The sequence below is a fragment of the Clytia hemisphaerica genome, unplaced genomic scaffold, assembly GCF_902728285.1.
Source record: "Clytia hemisphaerica strain Z4C2 unplaced genomic scaffold, Clytia hemisphaerica genome assembly, whole genome shotgun sequence".
Taxonomy (NCBI): domain Eukaryota; kingdom Metazoa; phylum Cnidaria; class Hydrozoa; order Leptothecata; family Clytiidae; genus Clytia; species Clytia hemisphaerica.
The window spans coordinates 131,216-158,846 of record NW_027103781.1 but is presented as its reverse complement, the minus strand read 5'-3'; the positions used below and the strand labels follow the sequence as shown (position 1 = coordinate 158,846).

At 34.5% G+C, this 27,631-nt stretch overlaps 1 protein-coding gene across 1 annotated transcript in view; it reads right to left on the bottom strand.

Moving 5' to 3' along the window:
- The window catches only part of LOC136806207 (RNA helicase aquarius-like), a 33,043-nt gene extending 7,238 nt beyond the window's left edge, over positions 1–25,805 (bottom strand). Inside the window, exons 1-40 of the mRNA XM_067062768.1 lie at positions 25,707–25,805; positions 25,417–25,473; positions 25,173–25,249; positions 24,377–24,422; positions 23,818–23,892; positions 23,229–23,306; positions 22,865–22,924; positions 22,433–22,501; positions 22,118–22,218; positions 21,663–21,739; positions 21,461–21,525; positions 20,522–20,635; positions 19,339–19,559; positions 19,032–19,137; positions 17,566–17,637; positions 16,174–16,222; positions 15,760–15,852; positions 15,290–15,338; positions 14,622–14,673; positions 14,401–14,427; positions 14,126–14,225; positions 13,684–13,781; positions 13,435–13,507; positions 12,858–12,964; positions 12,426–12,485; positions 11,094–11,203; positions 10,132–10,222; positions 9,813–9,850; positions 5,670–5,846; positions 4,997–5,177; positions 4,384–4,493; positions 4,098–4,164; positions 3,862–3,930; positions 3,660–3,704; positions 3,418–3,483; positions 2,709–2,829; positions 1,740–1,918; positions 1,119–1,178; positions 689–816; positions 132–303 (exon numbers count right to left, since the gene is read on the bottom strand). Coding sequence (XP_066918869.1) covers positions 132–303; positions 689–816; positions 1,119–1,178; positions 1,740–1,918; positions 2,709–2,829; positions 3,418–3,483; positions 3,660–3,704; positions 3,862–3,930; positions 4,098–4,164; positions 4,384–4,493; positions 4,997–5,177; positions 5,670–5,846; positions 9,813–9,850; positions 10,132–10,222; positions 11,094–11,203; positions 12,426–12,485; positions 12,858–12,964; positions 13,435–13,507; positions 13,684–13,781; positions 14,126–14,225; positions 14,401–14,427; positions 14,622–14,673; positions 15,290–15,338; positions 15,760–15,852; positions 16,174–16,222; positions 17,566–17,637; positions 19,032–19,137; positions 19,339–19,559; positions 20,522–20,635; positions 21,461–21,525; positions 21,663–21,739; positions 22,118–22,218; positions 22,433–22,501; positions 22,865–22,924; positions 23,229–23,306; positions 23,818–23,892; positions 24,377–24,422; positions 25,173–25,249; positions 25,417–25,473; positions 25,707–25,784 — 3,618 coding nt within the window. The 5' untranslated portion in view covers positions 25,785–25,805. The remainder of the gene's footprint in view (positions 1–131; positions 304–688; positions 817–1,118; positions 1,179–1,739; positions 1,919–2,708; positions 2,830–3,417; positions 3,484–3,659; positions 3,705–3,861; positions 3,931–4,097; positions 4,165–4,383; positions 4,494–4,996; positions 5,178–5,669; positions 5,847–9,812; positions 9,851–10,131; positions 10,223–11,093; positions 11,204–12,425; positions 12,486–12,857; positions 12,965–13,434; positions 13,508–13,683; positions 13,782–14,125; positions 14,226–14,400; positions 14,428–14,621; positions 14,674–15,289; positions 15,339–15,759; positions 15,853–16,173; positions 16,223–17,565; positions 17,638–19,031; positions 19,138–19,338; positions 19,560–20,521; positions 20,636–21,460; positions 21,526–21,662; positions 21,740–22,117; positions 22,219–22,432; positions 22,502–22,864; positions 22,925–23,228; positions 23,307–23,817; positions 23,893–24,376; positions 24,423–25,172; positions 25,250–25,416; positions 25,474–25,706) is intronic.
- Between the last annotated feature and the right edge of the window lie 1,826 nt (positions 25,806–27,631).

Genomic DNA, 27,631 nt, shown 5'->3' with positions numbered 1-27,631 from the left:
CTGAAGGACATATTCCATCGACCAATCAGATTCATTCTTTACTTTGTTCACCTTAACCCGTATTTTAAGTTTCATGCTGGTTGGAAATATTACAGTTATTGCCAGTTATTGCTGGAAGGGTTTGTAAGTACCTGATAGAAAAAGGGATTGGGTTCTGATTCGCCGACCCCATTAAAATTTTCCACGTTGATCAATTGGTAGTCGTAAAACAAGCCTGGATTGGCAGCTTTGAATTTGGGTCGAGTGACCACGTGAGACAAATTGCCAAGCTTCTGGTAACGCCAGCTGTACAAACTGCAAATACTGGAAAAGAAGACGATCAAACGTAGGAATATAATATTAGATATAGAGGTTCTCAGAAAGTCTTCATTCGCTCCCATTTACTGTTCGCAGGAGGGAGCTGCGACCAAAATTCAGGAGGTATCTATTTTCTTAGGGTGTACCTAAACCCCGGTTCCATGTTATGATGTTTGAAAAGGTTTTATTTTAACAAGGGCCAACAGGAGAGTTTGCCGTATAAAAACGAAAACTAAGTAGGCGGTTTACAGAAATTTTCAATTCAATCTCAGACAAAATCTCGCTACTAAAGAGCTCGACTTCATAAAATTAGAGTGAAATTTAGTTTTGCAGTGAAAAAAGCTTATGTCGAACGATAGGATAAATGCATCTAAAATTCCATCGAACTTACCTTGGCCGTGCACGACCTTGGGCATCAAGCTGGACATAAGGCACTCCAAGACGAACGAATCTTGTGAAGAGCGATTGTTCCATGTTGGAAAACTTCTGGAAAGCCATATTCTTGATAACCGGCGGTAACTAAAAGGAGAGGAAGAAGATAGAATAAATTAGTCAGTAGCAGCTTTAATAGACTGTTGTAACTTTCACGAGATATTATTGGCAGAGAAGGTGGGCTAAAACTAAAACTTACGATTCGAGAGAATTCGGATAACTTTGCAACATTTATACGTATACGGCTAAATGCATGGGAAAGAAAATGGTCTTCTCTCGGTTGAATGTTCAATATTTCTAGAAAATTTCCTGTCAAAAACGTCAAAATCTATGTGATATAAAAAAGGGAGGCGGTTTATGGATGCTACTTAATGAAAAGAATATATTACCTGATGATGATCTCCAATGAGGATGACGCGCTTCAATCGATTATATCCATCTTCAGGTGTCTGCGGAATAAAAGACAGTGTGGTATTTTAGATCTCCTTTTGTAAATTTTCATTCGGTGGTTATAAAGGAAACCTCTAGGATTTTAATGTTTCCAGTGAGGAATTCGGCCGCAAATCTATAATATCCATTCTATTAGGGCTGATCATAGACATATGTCTATGGGCTGATGTACTAGTGCGATTTTCCAACAGGGATAAAAGTACTCTATGGGTTAGTACCCAGCGGCTGTACCCCCTCCTGCATGGTTGCAACGGCTGCGAAGTAGTAGATAAGGTTCGATAATACACCTTTTCTTGCGAAAAGGGAACGGGTTCTAGTTTACTAGGGTTGATTGATGTCAAACGTCCGAAGTGGTTGTAATTAACATGTACAGACACGACACGGACAAAGATATTTGACGTCATTCGACCCAGTCAAACTCTACTTAATCCTTTTATGTTAGAGTTGATGCATATAGATGTATTTTCATCAAGATTCAAAAATAAGACGAGTAAAATCTTATTTTTGAGAGAAGAAAGAGTAAATGGTTTTGTAAACGACTATAGATATAATTAATTTACCTGCAACATGAGAGGTACAAAAGTTTCGATTTCAAGGATCTGCGCAGCTTCTTCCATCAGCACGTTGTCATACTTGAAACCAAGCTCGACCAAATCTCTTCGGCGCAAAGCAGCATGGGTACAAGTCATTGCAATAATCTTGGCCGTTTTGATCAACAAGTATTTCGAACGATCACGACCTGAAATCACCAGTGAAACAATTCGTTATAACCATCAGATACCAAATTAACAGAGGGGAAGTTGATTGAATCCCAGGCTTGATTTACGTTAATGATGGAGGCTACAGAATATCCTAGTGATGGCTCCATAGATTTATAAAGTCCAAAGGGCTAGATGTTGTGCTTTGGTTGAAAAGTGTGCCGAGGTTCGGTAGGAAATCCTACCTAGGTCACGTGATATTACAATAGAATTTCAGCGCTTGACCAATCAGAAGCATTGCGGGTTTTCGAAAACAATAGCAGGAATATTTTTTACGATATTCGCTTTTTTTTACTTGGAAGAGCTTAAAGCACAGCAGAGCAGTTCGGGCTTTACAGAAATATTTGACTTTTATGGGAGTGTTTAGACTACGGAAATGTATTATCTGGTGCCATCAATAAGTATTGGAAAGCTGACAGTACGTTGGGGACAAGTTTGAGACTATTAAAAAACTTTTTACTTTGTAATTCTTTGAATTTTTGACGGAAATGAATTAGGTCCCATCAGACTATTTAACAGAGACCCTAATGAAATTTCAAGTGATTCCCATATCAAGAATAAATCAAAACTGGATTTCGAGTTCAAAACCGTATATTTAAATCAAATTATTCAAGTTAAAGGTTATTCAAGTTATAAAGGTTATTATTATAGTTAGTATATTATTATCTGTATTTGGTAGAAAAATCATTTTCAGGACAAAATGCTGTAAAAAGTAAATAATTTAAATTGTTATGGGGGGAAACGGCAAAAAAAATCAAACAGAAACCCTACCGTTGCGTAAGAGTTCGAATGCACGATACTCATCCAGTTCGGTGAAGATTTTCTTAATGTGTCGATAACAGCCTTCTGCTATTTCTCGATCTTCCTCGTACGACTTTCCTTTGAATAATGGCTGAATTGATTAAAAAAAAAGACATGAGTGGATAAATTAACATAGCATTTTTATCTTCAAGCCACCGTAAGAGCTATACGAAGCGACTGAATTGGTTCAAGGTTGTGGTTCAACCAAGATTAGGGCCTTTCTAAGGACATGAAAATGGTACTCAATTTTGCTCTGTTCAATGCTCCACAATTAAAGAGAAGGGTCAATGGTAAATTGAGCAATCCAGGAAAGAATGAGTAGCGCTCTTCCCCTACCTGCAGGTAGATACCTTATCGGGGAAAACTTCGTCGGGGAAAAGTGACGAAATTTTGGACAAGTAACGAATATTTTCCCCGACGAAAATTTTCCCCGGCCTTAATGCGTTTACCAACTACCAGCAAGTGACGAATTTTTCCCCGACGAAAATTTTCACCGACGAAAATTTTTCCCGACGAAGTTTTCCCCGATAAGGTAGTTAGCGAAATGGGAGCCTTCGGGTCACCTCAGGACTGTGGCCGCCGTAAACTTAAAAAATCATCACTCTGGATGAGTACAAAATGTCCATCTTTTTAAATTGAACGCAAAGATTTGACTTGAAAAACAGTTATAAATTTTTACCAGAGGCGCGTTCAAGAAGTACACTTTGAATGGGAAATATTCCGATATCGCTTCCATATCATCCGGCTGAGAAATAAGAAATATTTATAATATATTTGTTGTAAATAGAAATGTCAACTCTCTCGCACAAGCTACCAAGACACTAAGCCTGTCCCACGAACATTCAACATCTGACGCTAGATGAACGTAAGGAAAATTCTAAATATGAAGTTAATCTGGGCTGTAATTTGATTCAATCAAACCTTTTTCTTCAATCTGCTTTGGTACTCTTCCCATCTGGCGATCACCTTTGACGGAAAAAAATGCATAGTGTTAAAACTCGATAGTGTAAAAATAAGAACTGTAGCCAAAAGGGCTAAAATATCTTGCCTATAAATTTTTGAATTGGAGAATTCAGACGCAACTACAGTAATAGATGCGCAAGAGATGTTCGCTTATTCTTACCTGATAGAGATAAAAGTGGCCAGCGGTTTCACACGTGTAAGACATGTCACCTGGTACACCAAGACTTTGCTGAAAAAAAAATGAGAGAAGATATAATTCCAAGATAAAGACTGTGGTACACAAGGCTAAACACTTTTCATGTTAACACCTACAGTTTTCATTGCAGTAGATTGTAGAGTGCGATTAACGGTCTAGGACAACGAAAAAAAATCTCAACTTGATAGGAATTGAGTTACCTGAAGTCTTTGAACTTCCTCGAGAAGGTGCATTCGGCGTGCAAGGACGAAATTGACACGTCCATACCTACGTAAGAAATAAAATGAAAATGTAATACGGGCCCAATCCATAAATAAATGTAGAAATAGAGATTAAAAGAATGATATTCCAAGTTGGCATTTTATTCTTAGTTTGCGTGTGTACACGCATTTGAAATCAAATGATGTTTGAAAATTTGTAGTTACGGATTGATTGCACTTTAATGGGTCAAGACTCAATTTCACATCAATTTTTGGTTTATATTACCTGCTGAAATCTTTCTCAGTTTCAAGAGATTCTTCACCGTGACCAAGACGCAACAAATGTCGCTCGTCAATGTCCAACGCCATAATCTTCTCAAATAGTTGATTCAACGCCTAAAAAGTATTACAAAAGGGTCGATTTAGTTTCTACCGGGTCTTACCAAAGACTTCACACTTAGTACAAAAATGGTATTTGATGCCTCTCTACTTGATGTTCAGCAGTTAAGAGAAGGGTAAGAGAAGCAATCCAGGGAGAAAGAGTCGCGCTTTCTTCTACTTTCCTCGAATAAGAAGCCTTTGGGTCGCCTCTAACCATGGTTTGCAAACGTACCTACTTAAAGGGCGTGAGGGGGAAGAGGGCGTCTGATAGGGGTTTAATGGTCGTTTCATTTATGAAATTCACTGTAAAATTTTAGACATTTTAAGGCGTGAAACAGTCGGTAATATTTTTGGTTTTTTAATGAAATTTAATTTTCAAATCGATACTTTGCTCTATATATGGAGCAGTCTGTTACCACAATCTATTGACAATATCAAAATTTAAAATACTAATAGTTATAGTTAGTAGTATACTGAGAAAATGGAATAGAAAACTTAAAGTTGGGATGGATGGATACCTGATTAGAATGTGTGACGATGAGTGTGCGTTGTTCAGGGAAGTTGTGGTAGATATTGGAGATGATTTGAACTGCCACGTCAGTCTTTCCTGTTCCTGGTGGTCCCACAACCATGGTCAAACCAGGTTGCATACCTGACTTGATGGCTTCTACCTGGGTCGGTGTGAAGGGCACTGCGTTCCTATGGGGGTGGGGGAAGAATATGTTATTCAAATATAATATTAGTTGTTCAGTTGTTTTATCATAACAGGTGGGCCAAAAAAAAAACGCAACATAAATTAGTAGGCTAGTTACGAAAATATTATGTCAGGTACGGTTTTTTTGTTAAATGAACTTTTATTATGACTTATTATTGCTCGATCGCACTCAATAAATAGATAGATATTATAATAGATTATCGATTAAACTCTTGAACTCTCATGGCAGTTTCCAGATTTCGAATAACAACGTAATCATACTTTGGACGGGGATAACATCCTGTTCAGATCATAAGGCTAAGAAACACGGCTTAGGGCAATATAGCGTCTTCGGCGCTTTAAAGATAATTTTAAAATTAAGGATTCTGGAGTTTACCAAGCTGACCAGATCAATCAAGTTTAATAGATTTCTAAGCTATTCAGACACCTAAATATACAGTAGGTTAGAGAAAAGAGCTTCAAACGAAAATGTTTACATTTTGGGTTGATTATAGGGGTACGGTCCACGGTTTGGAATAACATAAGGTTCAATTTTCAAGACATTCTCATCTTCATTTGTTTTGATATTGGTGATAGGAGTTTCTTCTTCCGCTTTCCGTTTCCTTGATGTTTTCGTTTGTGGTGCAGGTGCCGGTTTCGCTGGGAACGAAATCCTGAAAGATTTGAAAAGTAAGGTGTTAAAAATATTCTTAAAGGTTTTATTTTTACGTGTTCCCGTTTCATATCTGACACATTTTTCGTATGAGAACAGTGTCTGCCTAATTCTATATTGTGCTGATATAAGCAAAAAAAATGTTTCTCTTTTCCTCTTTCTGAACAATCTTGCTCCACATCCATATCAATCCAATATTAAAAAGCTTGTGAATCAAAATTGATGAGTAAGCAAATGATAAATAAGAGCGATTATTTAAAAACAAAGCCTTTAAACGTGCACTAATTTCTGTTTTGCTTGTCATTTTCCAACCAATGCTACATATCTAACAAATTATATACCATTGAAAAGATTGAAATTTTTAGAAAACGAAGATGAAGAACTTTTTCTCCTCAAGTGCTAAAAACTTTCATTTTTGGTACACAGGTACTTTGAAGCGTCCTGATTTCAAAGAAGTCATTGACGTCTTGCCGCCCTCTAAGATACAGACATTTTGACACTATTGATTTGACCGCCATACAAACTTAAAAGTGATTAAAGAGCACGCTGTGGGTTTGACTAGTTTATATGCGGTATGGTGCGGCCGATAGCTCCGCAAAAGTTTAAAGGAGGACGCAATTTAAAATTAATTGTTACGTCAATTTAAAAAAAATCGTCTTCTGACGTTTTGCAAAAATATTTGACGTCAATTATTTCCTTTCAATTGAAAAGTTCATATCAATTTTGTTTCTGTCGAATCAAGTCGCAGAAAGTGTTGTCAAAATGTGTATTTTGAGTAAAATGAATGTCTTTGGTGAAAAATCGAGTGTTACGAGTAAATCGTTATTCAAGATTGCTTCCAAGACAAAGGTCAATATCACTCGTGCTAAAGTTTTCACCACAAAACGCAAATCAGTCGTCGATTTGCGATCAAAAATTCAATCCCGAGATGAATTTCATCAGATCGGAAAATCTAAGAATCCTTGTGCAATGGCATTTGCATTGGAGAATTCAAACATAAAGAAGTTGAACACTGGGCGTTCTCAAATCAATTTGAAGTTGTACCATCGTGTTCTGAAAGCTTCATACAAGAACGCCGTTCTCAAATCAAAACCTTTCACTGAGACTCGTGTTGTTATCAAAGCAAAACGCCGAGACGTGAACGATCTTACTCAACGATGTTCACATCCTTTTGTTGAAATTGGCGAAACAACATTCTACAAAACTACTGATGACAAAGTTTTCACTGAATTGGCAGACAAGCTCACCAATAACATGACAATTTCATCAAAAGTTCACTCAGAAGGGATCAAAGTCAATAAGTTGTTTACGTCAACCGACATTGTCGCTAAAACCCTGAGCGGTGCAGAATCAAACACCTCAAAAGGAGTGAAAAGAAAATCTTTGTCAAACATCGAGTACGATGATATTGATGATGAAAACGAACACTTTGAGCAAGTCATCAAACGTCAACGCGTCTAAACATCCGATAAATCATTTTCTTTGCAAATATAACATCTTCAAACGCAAAATACTTTGTTTCTTGATAATTCAATATTGTACCCTTGTACCGTTTCGTGCCGTGTGTCAATCTGTCTCGATTCGTACCAGACCAACACCGGAATCGCATTTGAAACAAATTCACTAATTTTAGGCAGCTACAGTTGACACTCTCTATAATTTGAATTTCAATGGAATTAGTTTCATCGAATGGTAGAACGTGGGATTAGAAAACGTCAACCGTAATACATAATCAAGTATTTCCGTTTAACACCATTGTGCAAAAAAACTAGTGAAGCAATTTCGTTAAGTCCTTAAAACACCACATTTTAAGTCAGTTTTCAATATTTCTTTCCAAAAAAGGACTCCGTCACATTTTCCCAAAATTCGAAAATCCGTTTTTCGGGAATAACGGCTTCAGCAACCTTTACGAGAATCTTGCCCTCTGTATGTATGTACGAAAAAAATCATGTGGCCATTTTCCAAGGGTTCCCTAAAAACACTTTACAAATCTAGGTGTAATGGCGTTCCCCTTGGATCATCTTACCCAAACTCGGGCATAGACACTTTCAGTTATTCGAACTTTCTGTAATTCGAAGCGATCTGTGTTCCCCATGGAACCAATTATAGGCTAAATCACTTTCAGTTATTCGAATTTTTCTTATTGGGAGATCGTCGAGCGAGAACATTGATTTTCTGCGATTAAAATTTTTTTTCTTCAAAAAAATCAGATTTCACTATTCATGGCAATTTACACTCTTCAAGCAATTTCTTCAAAAGTCTATAATATTCTCCTTCGGTGCAGACTGAACAACAATGTCTCAATACACGGGTTGTAAAATTATATCAATGCAGTCAAAACATGCGATTACTCGAACAAATTCAAGTGATTTTATTCCCATGTTTCTTGCTTTACAACTTAACAGCTGATAACTTTATTAGTGTCAATAAATTCGAACCAATCAGAAATAAATGACATGTAACAAGCACATAAAAATTTCGAGTAAAAGCGTGATTTGTCTTCAGACTTTAATTTTGCAGCCTGCGTATTACTTCAGAAAAGTTCATCGCATTAAGGTTCAGTTGAAAATCTGGCGTGAAAACGAATTTGTCAGTTATTCGATCTCCCGGTTATTCGATCTCCCGGTTATTCGAAGTAAATTCCCCCTTATCCCCCTTGGAGTTTCGAATAACCAGGTGTCTACGGATATATTTTTCATCTTTAAGAGATTTTAAACGGAACAAATATACAAACAATAAAGGTTCCTCCTAGCTTCCCGCTAAAAAACACTAGATTATACTGCCATAAGTTGGGAAGCAGAAAATGAAAAACAAAAAATGAAAATGAAAATCATAAATTATGACGAAAAGAAAAACAGAAAATAAAAGAGAAATAAAAGCTGGGAGAGTGAGAAAATTAGAACAACGGAAAACGGCCAGAGTGTCGCGAATGAATGAATTTTCAAAATCCGCCATAAAGAAGTATTCTCCACAATGTTTCAGGGTTTATTGGAAATAAGTTTATGTCAGGTCTAAGGCTACATTGGTGAATCTTTCTCGACATATTGATTGGATCGAGTTCCAAAGAATACATAGAAAAAGATACATCGCTGCAATGTTTAGATTGAGAGTTTATAAAAGCTCCCTACAACCTCGAACGAAAGAACAGCTCTGGAATCAACGCAAAAGACGCTGGATTTTGACTAAAAAAACCAATTAAATTGAATTCAAATTGGACTTTGAATGTAAAAATCCTGCAGTCTTGATTTCCAAGATCCTGCCTCAACGTCAAAAGGAAGAGAAAAATCTGTACGCGAATTTGGAAAAATAAAGATTTGACTCCACTTTGAAAGAGTAAAGCTAATGCTATAATAATCAGTGCTCTAGAATTATCAAACTTCCTCATTCCCGGCTTTACAACAGAAAAGAAACTCGTGACTCTGAGTAGGAAAAGATTAGCTACAAATTGTTAGGCGGTCATACTGTAATATCCACGAACTATTACGCCAAATTGCCTCCGAACCGCTTTTGCGTTAATTGGGAAATTTAGCTATCCTACAGTAGTTAAGCTTTCGACTAGAAAACACTTCATTACAAATTTTCAATTCATACAATTCGCAACTGATTCAATCGTAATTTTTCCAATTCAAACTTTCTTTTCGGGAATTTTAGAAAACGAATTGGATCAAGCAAGATTGCTCAGGTAAAACTTTTCCCCCGCAAAATAACCTTGAATTCTTTACTCTATTTCCAAAAAAGAAAATTTGACTTTTCGTTTGTTATCGCACAGACTCGCGTGAAATTCAATCATTTCTTGACTTCCCAATGACAAAATCTTCCCAAAGGGGCAGAAAGTAACCAGGTAAATCTTCCCGTTATGGCGGAGACTAAAACATGTTATCTTTGAAAGTGAAAGTTGGCTTCATGGCTAGCGTCATTTGAAGCTCATTTCAGAGATACTTGTGATAATATGTGATAAGAAATATACCTGAAAGGTGGTCGCTGAGCTTCTACTTCTTGGTCACACTAAAAAGAAAATAAGATTATATCATGCATATCTGACTGAAATGACGGACAATGACCAAGTTCTAAAGCATACCAAATCAAATCATAATAGAACACAAAATTTAGTAGAACAGTCACTAGAATCAGATCATCTCTACTGGACGCGTCGTTATTTAGAGTCTACCTATGAGTACAAGAAGTAATATTTCTAAATTGGTTAAATAAATTAATGCGTCAGAATGAGTCTCTGAACGCTTGAATCTAATCCTTTTTCAATCAAACCTTCATTTCATTCATTTTACCTGAATTTTGTAGTCGGGAAAGGAAGCTTTCAGATGGTCCATGTCAAGAAATGTATCGACAAAATCTAAATCTGTGATCTGGTTGTCTAAGCTGAAAATAAAATATATGATGAATCAAGATTAAAAACAGTGGTCAACAAAGCAAGGTTTTCCGTCTAAAAGCCGCTACCCACACTAAGCATTTAATGGTCGGCGCACAAGGTGCACGGCTTAATTATTGCATGAATTACATAGATTAAGCCTTCAAAGGCTGTCGCTTTGAGCGCAACAAGAGTTGCAACTTTTCAACATTTTTTCGCTAAGCTGTTCAGCTTCCCTATTGTTCTTTTTTGATAAGCCAATCAGAAGAGACATTTAACTCTTTTGTACCGTGTGCAAAAAAATATCAACAATAGAAAAAAGAAAAAATGTGCAGCATATCTCCCCTTTATTTTGGATCAGTGGAATGGGAAAAGCGTTCAGCGACCAAAGCGCCCGAGCCGTGTGCCTTGTTCGTCGACCATAAAATGCTGAGTGGGCCGCTGCCTTTAGACGGAAAATGGTTTACACACAGCAAATTAGTATATACTCTTGAAATGTTGGTGAATTATTCAGAATTTTGAGCCTCTTGATTATCTTCAACGACGGAAGAACTTTTATCGATGTTAAAAAAACTGACAACTGAACATGGGTATTCTCTTACAACGAACTAATGGAATTCCGAAACAAAAGGTCGAAATGAAAAAATAGTAAAAAAGTATATTCTCCAGCGGTGATTTTCGGTGGATTGATAACATCTAGACCCAGTTTTAAGCAAAATAATTAAAGTAGACTTTTTCGTTGAGTGAAAGATTACTTAGAAGGATGATTTGAAATGATTGTCTGACTATTTTCAAAAAGTCTAAATCCTGTAATTTGAGTCTGAGGTGGAAAAACTGTGAACACTTCTTTAAGGATTTAGAAATTGTAGCCATAGATCTTACTTTTTGTAGTTGGCAGCAGAAGGATCATCATAACCAAGAAAGATATCATGAATCCAACTGGGTACCAAACATTCAGTGTTCATCAAATCACGAATAGTCTCCAGTACTGCCTATAGATATAAGTTGACACGAAATCGTATAAAAGGGGGGCTTGTTTTTCATAGTTCAAATACGTTGAGGAAATTCTGACTTAAAAGTCTTCATAATAACGTTTAGCGGAAGATAACATGATTTGAAGCTTGTCTTACACAAGGAAAGGATTTTTACGGAGCCAGTCACTTTAAGTATTCGTTCGTGGATTTTATGTCTATCCAGACGTTGATATTTTAAAATTTAGTTCTGAAAAATCAAATATATACGGTAAAGCTACCGGGTGCGCCACAAAAAAGTTTTTCTCTTTGAAACTGATTTTCTCGAAATCTAAAATTTTTAAAAGAATCATTCCTATTCCATCGGAAAGAAGAAAGATAGACTTAAATTTTGATGGTTCATTTATTAAATTCGATTTATTAGATCAAATGTTATGCTCAATTGAATAAAAAAGTTACTTTCAGAAAGTGCTCGAAAACGTTAAAAATCGAAATAGGCTTTACATGATTTAGAGCATTTTTCAGTAATTTAAACATATCAATTTTGAAACTGATGGGTTCGAAAGGGTTTAAAATCTATATCAATATCATTTTAGTTCACTTTTACCGAAATTTTAATCAGATTTTTGGTTCTAGACTGGATAAAGTCTATGTAAGACTGTGTGTACCTCGAAACCCATATTTGATGAATTTTTATGAATTTTACCAGATTTTTTGGCTTTTTTCGACGAATTTTCTTCCTTTTTTGAAATTTAGCCTTCCTTTAAAACAAAAGGTCATTTAGACAGCTAATTATAATTTTAAATGACTGAAACGAAAATACTGATGCATCATGTAATTATACTTCTATTTAATTTGATAGGTCGATTTTTAACGTGTTTGAGCATTTTCAGAAAGTAACTTTTTTCTTCAATTGAGCATAACTTTCGATCTAATGAAACGAATTTAATAAACGACCCATCAAAATTTAAGTTTATCTTTCTTCTTTCCAATGGAATAGGAATGGTTCTTTTACAATCTTTGGATTTTGAGAAAATTGGTTTTAAAGAGAGAAACTTTTTTTGTGGCGCACCCCGTTATCTCCTTGGAAATTGCGATGGAGTTAAGACCAATTTAATCTCAAACTGCACTTCAGTCAACACTTCTTGAGCTATCCCTAGTTTGGTTCTGTTCAGGCGGTGAAAATATTTTTCAGGCGGTATTGATTTCAGTAAAAGAAAAAAAAAGTCCAGTGAAAGTTTACCTTGAAATTGTTTTCTTTAGGCTTTCTTCGCATAAATACGTTAAACGTTTCATAGATATCCTGTATTGTAAAGAACAAGAAAAAAACGTAAATGGAACAATGTAGTCAGTTCCAGGCTTTTACGCTCGAAACGAAGGGAAGATATAACGTAGCCTAGGAATAACGTTGTTATATACCAATCCTATTGGCATTGCTTCAATTTCACTTAATTAAAACTTACTAAAATTCATGGTACTATTGTTGAGCGAGAACCATTTAACCCGCCATGACTTTATGGGCTTTTTCACCAAATTTCACCGTAATTCAACCAAAAGGTCGCGATGTTTTTGATTCTTCCTGTACAAAAAAATGTCACTTCGATTCTTCAAATACAAAAGTGGTGTATATTGAGATTCGTTACCAGAACTTTGACCGACATGAATTTCTACTCACCTCGCTCCCAGTGTTCGTTTTCTTCATGTCGACCTCATACTGGTTGCAGTCCATCCATACCCGATATGTGCGGTCGTTACCTTTCAATATTGGTTTTGGGTCAGGACCTGAAAAAATGATGCAAAATTTATATAATTATCGTTGTAAGCACGTTCGGAATATTCTTATCAGAATATGAAACTTAAAGTTCTAGATAATAAATCAAAGTCTCTTTCTTTTAATTTGAAAGCTCTGATATCATCGAGCACTCTCGGCAGGTAGAAGAAAATAGACTTGTATAATTATCGTTGAAAACATATTCTCGATATCGGTTAAAGATGTTCTGACGAGTACCGGAGTACTGAAATACCGGAAATTTGGTCTTTCAATACCGGAATACCGGTCATTTACGTCAAATACAGTCTTGTGTTTCTTACAAAATCATCAATTGAAAGTTCAATGTGGACCTCATGTATGAGAAAAGGGCCTAGTTTCAAAGTCATCGAAGAATAGATATTTTAACTGCTTAAAAGCATTCTATTTTGTAATTGTCTTTCGAAAACTTTTGCAAAAAATCCAAATAACCAATCAGGCCTACCTTCTTCAATCACATGACCTTCTTCATCCAACATTCCTTCGATTTCACACCCACGAATATACTGGATGCCGTACTGAAAGTAAAAGCATTTTTTAATTTTATTTTTCGCTGGTCATCGTAAAACTTCACGTATAAGACCGAGTCATTTTTCGACTTCTCAATGAGGAAGAATCTTCTAGATCGACCTAGTAGCAGGGACTGGCATGCGGCACTTTCATTAATATGAACGGTAAAAAGTCTTATTCTTACCTGCTCAGCAAAAGGTTGTTTACGATCATATCCCATGTTGGTGTGTGTTTTCTTCGCTCGGATGGTAATCAAGAAACAAACATCGTGTTTCCTTAAGCCTGGTCAAGAAGGATGACAAGAAGTTATGAAGGAGTTAATCAATCCAAAACTTTTCTTTTGTTAAAAGAGACATCGCATCTGTTCTCATGATAGAGAGTGATAATCCGGGTAATTAATCAACTTTTATCGATGCCCAGTCATTTACGTTGTCTGCATTCGTGGATATGCACTCTTAAGCTTAAGTTTTTTGGGCAAAATTCATCCCTACAGTCCAGACTTCGATTCGATTCTCAGCAAACGTCTCGTCAACGTCACTGTTGTTTTGAGATTTTAACCAACAGTGAATCTTAAAAAAAACATCACAATCTTATTGATGAATAATTTCATTAAAAAATAATCTTACTTTCCCATTCGAGTCGAAGCATCTGTCGAGTACTCAGTGAAATTTTGATATCAGCTTTGACACGGCTTGGACATGTTTCTCCTACTTTTGGCTTTCCAACCTGTGAAAGAAAAGTTTCGAAAAATTATAGTGATGAAGAGCGTAATAATACATAAAAATGTGCATCAGGAATGCTCTGGATATTACAGATTTTTGGATAAGGTTTCTGAGAGGAGGTTTCAAAATTTTTAGATAAAATTTGTGAAAGACTTATACAGTGTATTCAAAAAGCTTACCTCGAAAATACTGAACCCATTTATCACCTAAAAAAAAGAACGACCAAAATTAGATAAATGCTCGAAATATACTTTCTAAGGACTAAAATTATCATATACCTATTTATCAATCTATTAATTTCTGTATTAATTTGGGAAAAGGATAGAAGAAAATTTAGCAGTAATGAATATGGCTTTAAGTTCAACATGATATATTTTTGAAAGATAATCAAGTGTCTTACCACAGCCATTCTTGCCCATCCATCAAACATGGTTTCATTGTATTCGTTTGTCCTTAAAAAAATTGGATTCAAAACAAAAAGATGAATGAAAAAATCTTGTGTAAAATAGTTAAAAACACAGTTATGGTTAATGGATATTTTTAAAATCTCTAAAGGGCTACATACACTACACAATATATTGTCAGGCAATATATTGATGATATATTGCTGAATGTCGGCAATATATTGAAAAGGTGTCCGCAATATATTGTCAGCTCGATTTGCAATATTCCAACAATAAAGGGGGGTTGTTTACAGAAAGAAAATTCCTTTTTATAATAGAGTACCAGTTGTTTACTTCGTACATTACGGTCCGAAAACGATATTGTCAGATATTGTTCGTCAATATATTGTGTAGTCTAAGTAGCCCTTAAGTTCAAAACCTATAGTTCCGAAAAAAAGATTAAATACAGTTGACTCTCTCTAAATCGATCTTCAAGGGACAACAAACTTTATAAGAATTACAGAAAGATTCGTATTACAGAGAGCAATTTAAATCAGCTGAGGGGACCAATATTTTAGTTCGAATTATAGAAAGATTCGAATTAGACAGAGTTGACTACATATTCAATGAGGGGATCACGAACAATTTATAATGAATTAGAATAAAGAAATATTTTTTCCAATACCATGGTTTAAGTCTTCCAATAGAATCTTCAACATCACTTCGGATTTCATCTAAAAGAGGACGTATTAGATATTGATAACAATAATAAGCAAATGTTGTACGGTGCACTACAGTACAGCTACTATTAATGATGTACTCAAGTCAAAGCAATAGCTAATTCCTTCCCTAACCATCAATTTTGCTTTAATTTGGAGCCAGAGTTGAAAACTGAGGTGAAAGCTCTACTGAAGAAACACCTCTGAGCAAGGTGAAATAGTTCAAGGTGAAATAGTTCAATTTGAGCAAGAGTAAATAATTTTTTCTTCAATCTATTCTGTTCCATTCGGTTTTGTTTTGTTTCCAATGAGATTTAAAGCTGCTATTTTAGTCAAACTTGGAACAAATGACATTTCTAAACATTTCAATAGCTTCATTTTGTTATAGAACGATATGGTTATTCTGAAGTTTGAATGTGACTCGAGTTTCACTTACATGTCGACTCCAATTGAAAAAGGTTATGGTTCCTCAACAAGTAATCGTGGAGCGTTAAAAACTGCAGATTCAGCTTTGGTAAGGCCAGACATCCTGAAATAAAAAAGATAGGAACATCTTCCTGTCAGAAAATTGCATACGCAGTCAATGGACAACCCTTAGTCAGGAGAGAGCGCCGCTACTTCCCTGGATTTCTCCACTTATCCTTGATCCTTCCCTTTAAATGCTAAAGAAGAGAGGCATAAAGTAAATATACTTTCATACTCAATCTTTACGACTCTATTAGTGAAATACTTTCTTCCATTTAAAAATCTTATAATTTGTAACGAAACCATAATCTCACTTAAAAAGACACTAGTACTAGCTTTCAATGCTTGGAAAAACTATCGAAAAATTAATAAATAAGCTATATACCTTCACCAGAGTAATATTGAGAAGGAACAATATTTTCATCCCACAACACCTGGAAAATATGCAAAAAAGTGGATTAGTGAAGTTGAACGAAAAAGATGTTTGAAACAAAAAAAAATCAAAAAGAAATTAAAGGCCAAGTCTTAAAGCCAGATTGACATAATGTTTTCCGAAGTCTGAATCGCTGCTTCAAAAACGCTGAGCTTGCATAAAGATTGCAGTTATTCAACCAATCATCAAAAGAAAAGATAGCGCGTGGCGTAACTTAATTGTTCGATTAAACACTGCAATGTCTTCACTGTAATACAACATTTTAGTGACCACAGAGAGTTTACAATGTTTTGACTGCAAAATGTCAAATAAGAATTGGAATGAACTGTCTGCGTTTTTAATGGAGCTGTGGAATGTTTTTGCAGAATAAGCAAACAGACTCATGAATAGATATACTGGCATTAAACTAGCCATAGCTGTCACTAACTACCACCCGCTACAAATGCTTATAACGACTAAATGCTGATTAAAGCTTTTTAATGCTTTATAGTGAAAGTTTGGAAAATTATTAGGAACAAGAATCGCAAAATTGCGACTAAATATTTCCTTAAAAATGAAGGTCATTATTACTAGCAAGTAGCTGTCGCTAAGAATGACCCGCAGAGCTTCCTATCGAAATATCCCTAAGTAAGCAAAATTACGCATGTGTAGGTTTTAAATTCGTTTTATCGATAAAATTTAAGTTGGAGGAAGAAAGCTTGGTTCCAACTTTACTTTTGAGATGACATGGGATAGACGGTCGCTCACATCTCAAAAAGAGAAGTTATCGCTCACATTTTATCAGAGTGAATACGCCAAAAATTCTGAAATTGATATGATTCTTATAAAGTAGACACTTATAATAAAAATAAATATGCTAATCTTTTTATCCATCCTTTGTTTACTTTGTAAGAACTAATTACCGAAAGATATATTGCCTTCAATCAAGAGTTCTTGATTTGAGCCATCTTTTGTTTACTTTCTAACAACTAATTACCGAAAGGCATATTGCCTTCAATCAAGAGTTATTGATTTGATTCTTATAAAGTAGATGCCTATAATTGTTCATCGAAAATGTGCATAGAATTACCTGCGATTGAAAACTTAATCCACAAATTAACACACAACAGAAAAAAACAAAAAACCCCGAAAGGAAAAATAACGAAAAACGTCCGCCGCGCATTTACATTTAGCGAAAGCTAGTTCCGGATAATTACGGAACACTAATTAACCGGAAGATCGATTACAAAACACAAACGCAAAAATCGAGATTCCTGTCCAATATCCTTGCGTGAAGCTATGTAGGCCACCCTATGCTCGCAAGCTCGCTACGGGCGGCAAATACTGTAAAGATACGATTGTTACCTCTTCAGTAGGATATAAAGGTTTTTTATTCAAAATCTGTATTTGTGATGGTCTTCTCTCATGCTTCGATATCTGTAAAAAATAAAATATCCGTAATGAAAATAAAAGTAGAACAGTAAGAAGAGAGAAACAAAACGGCATTTTTTAGATAAATAAATTTAAAAAATAATTTTTTTAATGTTTTCTCTCATAAAAAGAACTATCATCAGGATAAAATTAGTAAATCGAATGAAGGTTCTGTATTACTTTTAAAAGTTGAAATATAAGTAACGGTGATCGCAAGGTACCAATTACATATGGGATATATAAAATGTATTCTTTATTGTACGAGTAAAAGTGCTATAACTACCGGGTGCACCAAAAACAAGTATACAGGTTTGTCGAGATATTGTGAGCTTCAGGATTTATATTTTTTGTTCATTCTTTTTTTATTGTATAGAGGATGCTCTAACTTGAATTTTGAGCTATTATACATTAAATTTGAAAAAGTAGTTCGAAAGTTATTTAAAAAAAACTGACTTTTTTTCCATGTCGAAATTTCAAAAAATCATTAAAAACAGCAATCACGCTATAAATAAGACAAAATGACAAAAACACAATTTCATTGTCTTTTTGATTCTTTTTTCTCTTATCTTATATTTTGCCAACGGTTTGTCCATCTTATTTACACGTCATGAATATTTCCAACACCAGCAAACTCAATGCAGACCCAAGTTCTTTGAGCAACTAGTTGAGGAACGGTGATTTATTTTTTCAAAATTTTCTTAAATAGCACACCACACCTCTCTTGGAGATTTCCAAAAAAATTTTTCAGCTTTACCATAAATATTTTTCCACATGGGAATAGCTTGTTTTACCATATTCTTAAATTCCGTAACGAGTTTTGATGAACACAGTTGCATTTTTTGGTATTTTTATGTGTAAAGAAGGTAAGTGACAAGAGAAAAGTTTGCTCGCTGTTTTTGATGATTTTTTTGAAATTTCGACATTAAAAAAAAGTCAGTTTTTCTTAAATAATTTTCGAATTACTATTTCAAACCTAAGGTATGATAGCTCAAAATTCAAGTTAGAGCATCCTCTATGCGATAAAAAAAGAATTAACAAAAAATTTAAATCCTGACGCTCACAGTATCTCGACAAAGTTGTATACTTATATTTGGTGCGGTAGTTAATCGTCAACTTGAAAAATATCAACAAACTTTTTCATCCAACTATCAAACCATTCGAAAAAAGAATCGAATGGTAATTAAAAAGATAAAGCATTCAATTGATAAGTTGTTATTGCAAGTCAAAAGAAAAAATTTCTAATTATAAAATTGTACAAACTTGTGATCTCTCGCTTACCAGCCCTTTTTTGAACGCGGTCTTTGTACGGTACAATATGAAATACAGCATTTATGTAAGTGTTTTTAGCCAATTAGATTGCTCATATTTTTCATGTTGATGATAAAGTATTTTAAGCTTACCAAGAGTTCAATAATGAAAGTTTTATCATATTTTTCTCCTTCAGGCATTTCTTTTAAGTTGGGGATCAGATTCAGGTAGGCTGCAATGTTGTGGAGCTTCTTTGTGCTAGAGAGACCCAAAATTTGAGAGTTATATCGTATAGATTTTAGAAACTAAAAACCATGTTATGGTAAGTTATCATAAAAATTCCATTGTTAAACCCAATTCAATCATTTGGTTCAAACTACAAGCTCATTTTGGCAACATTAAAAAAATTAGAATTAAAAACAATAGTTGCAACAAGCAAATTTTGGAGCCTGAAATTACCTGAATTTTTTCAATTGTTTGTACAAGGTTTCTCTAGTATCAACACTTGCCACGTTGGACATGGCAAAAGTTGACCCATCGCTTTTGTAGTTTTTAAAGACTGCACGTTGCAACGATGTGATTTTATCATAATGGGCTTCAGTCATGTCATAATCTGTCAGCGATTCTCCAGTGTGATCATTGATTTCAAATCCAGTATAAAATTTCAGCATGTCAACAAGCTTTATAAATAAATAAATAAATATTTAAAAATTATGAAATACAACAAATTTATTCATAAGATTTTTTGACTTGCAAAATTAACTTTCACACAAATGTATTGATTTCTTATCTTTTTAATTTCTTTCTACTGATAATTATCTTCTCGACAAGCAGAAAACTGTTATCTAGTTCAAGCTCTATGAAAAGTTCAAGCTCTGTCAAGTTATAGTCTTATTTGAATCCTCTCATGGCATGGACCAGGGGTTTAGGTACCCCCTAACAAAATAGGTACCCCCTGAATTTTAGGTACCCCCAAACAAAAGACGTTAGTAGGTACCCCCTGTGATTGGTACCCCCTGTGACTTGAGTATATGTCAAGAAATTAAAAAACTGTATATTTTTATAATTAAAAAGAATAATGATAGTTAGATAAAAGCAAGATATAAAATATAGTTCCTCAGCCCCCAGACCTTACAGTATAAAAGTCAGGTACCCCCAGAGATCATAGGTACCCCCTGAAATTAAAAAAAAATCCAGCCCCCAGCCTTTTTCAGGAAGATTTTGGTTGTAGCCCCCCCCTGCGGGCTGGGGGGGGTTCATGCCATGCCTCTGTATTTTATTTTGAGATTTATTCTTTAAAGGGATAATCAGGTGGTTTGGGATATTCGGCATGTGGAATCCTTCTATTGTCCTGACCAAAACTTCAAAATATTATTGCCTAAATATTTCCCAAATTCGAGATAATTAAGTTACAAGTTTTTGACTTTTAGTAAAAAACAATAGAATTTAAAAACTGTCTGAGAACCCATTTTCAGAAACTTTAAATTGTGATATCTCGACATTAGAATATATTTAGACAAAGATATTTGGCTATTTTACTCAAGGTTTTACAGAGGGTTTTTTCTGGCAAAAAATCTCAAACCATCTGATTATCTTTTTAACTTTGTAAAGTCAATACCCAAAAAATCTCAACATATTATACCTGATTGAAAAGTTTTCCTTTTGGGTGTTTTGCAAGGTTTGAGAGTTGACACGTGACTACAACATGGTGGTTGTCAATCACAACATTGAAGAATCTTCTGGTTGGTAGTAACGACTGTAAGATGGAAAAATAACAGGATTAAAGTTTTTTTATTAGTGAAAGATGTACCATTTGCATTACCATTTTAGGGGTTAGATTATTTACAGCTTCTCTTGGTTTATGGAAAAAAACTTTTTAAAAACTTAAGGAAACTTGTGAAGAAAATGGTTAGGAGACTTCACAGCCACTGACTTTTATATATCCCTGGACCAAGCTATTTCCACCATCTTTGATCGAAGTTTTTTTTTGAATTGGTACCCATAAAGAAGCTATTGCAGTGTTAAAAAAAATTAACGTCTAACGGCGCTACATCATCAAAAGTTTTTGAGGGAAAGTAGATCTAGCGCTCTCGATGCATTTACACCGCTATTGAGTAGTGCCGCCATTAGGGTACCACTTTTCATAAAACTCCAATCAAAGATTTTGCTTGGCTGGGATTGAGAAACTTGGTCCAGGGTGTATAAAGGTCAGTGTTCACAGCTCATGTGAAACATGTATTATCATGAGATGCTATTGCAATCAGTTGAGTAACTGACGTCATTTTAATTGAGCATGCTTGAATTATTCTTACTGAAGCATAACAATTTGAGATTCTAAAGTTTCTTTTAAAGGGACATAACAGTACTTGCGAAATTTTTAACCAAACTGTATGCAGCGGATACAAAACCAAAACAAATGTCACATGTCAAAATAAAAAATTAAACCAAATATGGCTAATTTTGATTGTTCAATTGTTTTACAAGTTTATTTTGGTCACGTGATTTTAATTGTTCTCTTTAATTACACGTGGTTTGCGCAATGTTTACATTTTACTACTTTAATGTCCCTTTAAAATTATACCTCTAGATCTACCATCAACTCTATAAACCTCTCACAAAATATGACAATGTCTGAGCTGACATCACCTAAGAAAAAACAGAATGGCATGAATCAGTCAATTGATTGTAACACAGAAGAAAATGAAATATTGACAACGATAATACATGAAATACAATTTGATTTTAAGGTTAAGGAAAAATAATCAAAATTGCAGTAAAAATACCTTCTTCAGGAACAGTTTTCAAAAAGACAAAAAACAAATTTGTCAGCTTTGTGAGAAATGATCTCTCAAACTTCAATCTAAAATAACAAAACAAATTGAAAATGTATTTTAATACTCTGCAAAATCGGGGAGAAGCAGCAGTGGGTGCGTCTTGCAATTCCTGCATTAATAACACGCATGCGTAATTTGTTGTTCTTTTTTTTTGAAACCACATGTAGTTAATTCCCGTGATAAACAAAGAGGAATAAATCCGTATCCGCAGGGGTGGTACAGGCACAGGGTTGTGGACAGCGAAATGTGTCGTTCTTTTTGTCGATTTTTAGTAATGGAGGATTTTTTAGATAGAGCCCCTCCAGTCTTGGTAGTTTATCAAAGAATTGCATACCCTACTTCTTTATCAACAGATTAGGATATTAAGAATAAAAATTTGATGTCAAAAAAAAGATGAGGGGTACCTTTCCAAGGTATCACCATCACATTTTCCATCCTTCTTTTTCAGAATGTTCCAATATTTCTTGTATTTTGGAACAGACTTTAACTCTTGTTCAAGTCGACCCTTAAAATGTAATAAATAAAGAATGCAGTTAAAACCTAGAAGCTCTAATATATATTTTACTATTTTTTACTCAAAGTTTTTAAGTCTTATAAAGTAAGTAATTTTTCGAATCATACATGATGATACATGATGATGATATGAGCCCTCCCCACTGGGGAATGGGTCCTACTCTTTACAAAGTAGGAAACAAATGGAAAATTGAGGGAATACTTACAGGTAGAAGGGAAGACCACATCGGCAAACTGATGAGTTTTTGTACTTGTTCTCGGATAATATCAACCTCCTGCACGAAAAAATATCATTGTCAGAGGTTTTATTAGAAAATGCTAGAAAGGAACTTATGACAAAAATGACTACGAAAATTTAAAAATTTTGCTATTTAAATTAAAAGTTTGTTATACAGCTAACTCATTCAAACCATTAACATGTAAAGTTAACTTGTGTCCAGAAAAGGGCCATTTTTTCATGCTCCATTGACTGATAACTGCTCAGAATTTTTAACGATGTTTATTTTTTCAAAACCATGCAAATATAGTATAAAATCTTTCAGAAATTCGGAAATTCAAGAGCTGGAGTAAAACCATCAATCGGGCTCAAACTGACCCTCTAACAGGTGGATTATGAAAAGTCTCAAGCTTTTTCTTACCAGGCTGTTGAAACATCGAACAAGGAACACAAGAAGTATAGTTCGTTCCTTAACTGAAATCTAAAAGGTGATCAGAATGACATCTATTAATTTGGAATGCGGCATTCCAACTTTGTACTGAATGTAGTTAATGTATACTTTCCTCACAGACCCTTTTTATGTTGCTTAAATTGATGAAAAAACAATTCCCTACACAATTCAATTAAAATGATTGTGAAGGTACTAATACTTTAGTTTCTGGCAAATAATTCTCAAAAAAGTTTTATTTAGAACATCTCTGTTTAAGTATCATTAAAACTTTTAAATTTTGAATAAAGAAATTTTTTTACACTACCACTCATCATCCATAATGAAAAACCTATACCTTCGCTTGTGTGTCAATGATTTTCTTCAAAACTCTTTGAAAAAAGCTTTCGAATTCTTCTGGTGATTTCCGAAAGGCCTATAGTAAGGAAAATATATCAGAAATTTTAAAACATATTGCTTCCAATTAAAATAGCATATCGTTAAATGTCAATTTTTTAGAAAAATTGAGTTAACAATACAGTCATCTTGAGAATTTTGTCAATTTGAAAGAGCAAAATAGCTGTATGTCAAAAGCTGATCATTGTGAACTTAAAAAAACATCAAAGCCAAGTTTTTGTCAAAAAATAATGGAAAATAGTCAAAATATCTTTAGAATTTTGCTGAATTTTGCCTACGGTCGCTTAGCCTGTCAATAGGATGTTTAAAAATATTTGAATTGAAAAAGCAGCAAGTCAGTTTTATGACATAAGCCATGTTTTCTCTGAGCCATTATCTCAAATTGAGAAGAATTGACGGCCTGCTCTCTTGCTTTCATGCAACGATATGTAAGAAAAACAAGAAGGTAAACACTTTCTGAATTCCTTTCATCATAAATTAAGAAAACGTTAAAAGGGAGTAATTGTCAAGATGACTAATCTAGAAAATACCTCCCAAGGTGGAACTCGCTCTCTACATTTTTCATTGACCAGTATACAGATAGACATCATGTGCTCATCAGTGCTCTAAAAAATAATAGAAGACAATCATGTTTATTTTCTCATTTTGATTCTTTTAAGCACCCTACCTGGTAGTAATCCCCTTAGCAGTAGCGTGGCAAGCACTTGGGAGGCAAAATCAGAAAATTGAAAATTGGCATTTTGGTGCCCCTTTATAATAGGGAAAATCGTGCAAGAATAACAAGAGCGAAACGAGGGCGAAATTTTTTTAACATTTCTCCATTTTCTAGGGCTAAAAACTTTGTGAGGTAAAAAGGGGAAAGGGGCACTGAAATCAGTGTTTTGAAGAGCCTTTTTGCGCCCCTTCCTTTTCGGCACCCCCCCAAAAAAAATGCCGCTGGAGGGGCACTGCACCCCTGCCCCCTGTCACCACGCTACTGCCCCTTAGGCAAATGCAAAAATCTAAAAGAAAATAAGAATCAACTTTTATTGGTTTCTTGGATTACAAAAAAGCAGTTGTGGTGAAAAACACAAGTTACAAACAAGTTACCTCTTTCCCAGAGAAGTGCTTCCAAAGATAGTTTTCCAAATATTGGCTGAAAAAATGGGTAGATGAATACAGTATTAAAGCCAATTTTAAGTCCAAACCATATTTCATTTGATGAAAAAATATGCACCAATAAACACTGAAAAAGTTATATGTCACTCCCCAAGCGATTTTAAAGTACCTGAAAATGGGACCAGTCTTTAGATAGTCTTTTAAGGGCCGGTAAATCATAATAAAAATTTATCAAAAATCTGCTACAAGTCTAGTTAATTTAGCTGCCGCTACGAAGTGTCCTAGAACGGCCCCTGATCGCCCGGTTGACATATTTTTATACAACAGTTTTCTGATGTAATCGTTACTAAAAATCACTAACTAGCGGCCTGGACTGGTCTAACAAACAGCCCAGACAAGTCTAACGAGCGACCAGGACCGGTCTAACGAGCGTCTAGAAGCAGCCAGGACCGTTAGAGATCACATCTTCTAAAAGGTCTGAAGGCCAATCTAAAACAAAAATTTGACCGCTACTAGACCGCTCGTAATACCGGACCAAGACCGGTTTGATTTTCAGGTACTTTAAATCGCTTGGGAAGTTACATATTATTAGAACAGCTTTATGAATATTAAAGAACTTTTTAAAATGAGAGAGGCTAAATTGTTTGGGAACAATTACGATATTGTGAGGGCTTTTCTTTGACAGGATTGAGATTTATTGGAATTATAAAAACATTAGAAGTCTGAATGAGCACAAGTCTTCTGTAACGCTTTTGATAAAAAAGTTAAGACAGTCATAAAAACATACCTGAATTCTAAAAGCATGATTCTTTTTGTTGGAAAATTGTTGGCTTTCAGCTCAGTTTTGTAAATGTTGGAAATGATCTGGGTAAAATGAAAATAATTTATTCAAAAATATTTACATTGTTACTCCTTTTGAAAAAAAAATCATTGAAATCATTTGACAGAAAAATCTAATGACTTAGGAATGTCTCTTATATTGACATTAAAAACATATCTACATTATACAGGCACTGAAACCTCAAATTTACCTTTGCATCATATTTTGAAGTATTTTCCTTTTTATTTGCCCAATGGTCATGCGCATACTAAGATGAAAGAATTATAGAGAATGAACAGTGCAGCGATACATTATCTTGATACATCATTTTGCGTAACAAGAACTATGTGTAACATAACATAGTTCTGTGTATTTGATTCAAAATGTTGTGCAATGAGTATAAATTTCAAAATATATTTTGTTACTGGAAATATGGGATGAAAGCAGGAAATATGGGTGGAAAAAGTAGTAAACACATGGTGTAATATTTATTTGGCAAACCTTTGTTAGAATATCTGATTGAATTTGATCCACTGAGGGAACACTACCACGATCTTTCTTCTGTTTTGCGTTCGACATCTTCCATGAATTTCTACTTAATCTAAAATATTCAATCAAGAGTAAATCAATTTCATGAGTAAGGCAGTTATTTTTGGCAAAATAAAAAAAAAATAAAATAGAGATTTCAAAAAGTTTTATTTACTTTTTCTCCTCCGACCTTCAAAAAAGAAGAAATAAATAAAAAAACTTTACTTAAACAGGAAAACAAAAGAAAAAAAGAGAAAGAGAGAGGGGGGTAAATGATCTAACACAGATCATTTACCAATATCTGCCAATGTAAAGATACTTTGATCCTTCCCTTATGTCAGGGAACTTCCCCATGGAATTTCCCTATCCACAAAAAACAACTAACTCTTTCTGTACACAGTGGATTTTCTTCATTTTTTTCTTTCTTTTGTAATCGATTTAATTTAAAGTCCTTTATATAATTGTTAAGATAGTCAAGAGTAGATATAAAAATAGTCATACCAGAAAAGTGGGATGGGGGAACCTAAGTGGGAACCCTAAAGTGGGAACCCTAACTGTGAACCCTAGATGGGAACCTATGTCAGTCTTACATATACACATATCAATCTTTATGTGTACATTTTTATGTTTCAGTTTATTTTTAGTGTTTTTTATTATCCATAGACTCTATCTATAAACAACATCTTGCATTTTATTCTTTTACCTTTAAATCTAAAAAATCCATACCAATCCATACCCATTTCACAAAATTTTATTTTATTATTTCCTTCGATTTCAGATTCTTAAAAAGAAAATTAAAAAAAATTTAAAACGGTAATTTTATTTTTATTTTTTTTCCATCCTCCTGTCCAAAACTTTTCCTCAAAATGTCCGTAAACCAGAAAATGAAAAAGTAATTGCCTAAGGAACTAAATATTATTTCAACCTCTACTTCTCAATTTTAACTTAATTGCAAACATTTAGAAACTCTGTATAAGCTATTCATTTTTAATTATAATCTATATTTGAACTTTCAATCTTTTTAGTTACTGGTGATTAAATTTTGCGTATTTTGCTGATTTGGGTGACATTCGCTTGTCCCTGAAATCAAATTCTTGCTCAAAAATTTGAATTTTTTTTGCAATTGCCATTTTTTATTCTTATTTATTAAAGCATGAAAGACTTGCTCTATTCTGAAAAGGATGACTCTTATTATTTGATATCAATAATCATTAAAAATAAATAAATAATAATACTGTCGAACGTGCTAACCACACTGGGCTCAACTTCAGTGTTTTTAAATCATTCGTAGGCCCAATTGTAAAATTGTAACCAATTTCAACTAAAAACTCATGACCACTCCCTTAAAATGGAAATTATAAAATAATGAAAACCACCCACAGGGATTCGCCCTTGAAGTCCCCAGCCTGCCTAAAAGTTTTAGCCTCGTTTTGGTGAAAACTCGTGACCACGCCCTTAAAAATGATAATTTTCAAAAAATGAAAAATGACCCCCAGATATTCACCCAAGGAACAAGTGTGCCAAATTTCAACCAAATCCGATCATTTTTGAAGTCTCCAGCCTGCCCCAAAGTTTTAGCCTCGTTTTGGCGAAAAACTCGTCTCCAGGTCCCAAAAATCAACATTTTGAAAAAATGAAAAAACACTCCCAGGGATTTGCCCAAGGATCAAGTGTGCAAAATTTCAGCCCAATCGGACCATTTTTGAAGTCTCCAGCCTGCCCCAAAGTTTTAGCCTCGTTTCGGCGAAAAACTCGTCCCCAGGCCCCAAAAATTAAAACTTTGAAAAAATGAAAAAAACACCCCCAGGGATTTGCCCAAGGATCAAGTGTGCAAAATTTCAGCCCAATCGGACCATTTTTGAAGTCTCCAGCCTGCCCCAAAGTTTTGGTACACACAC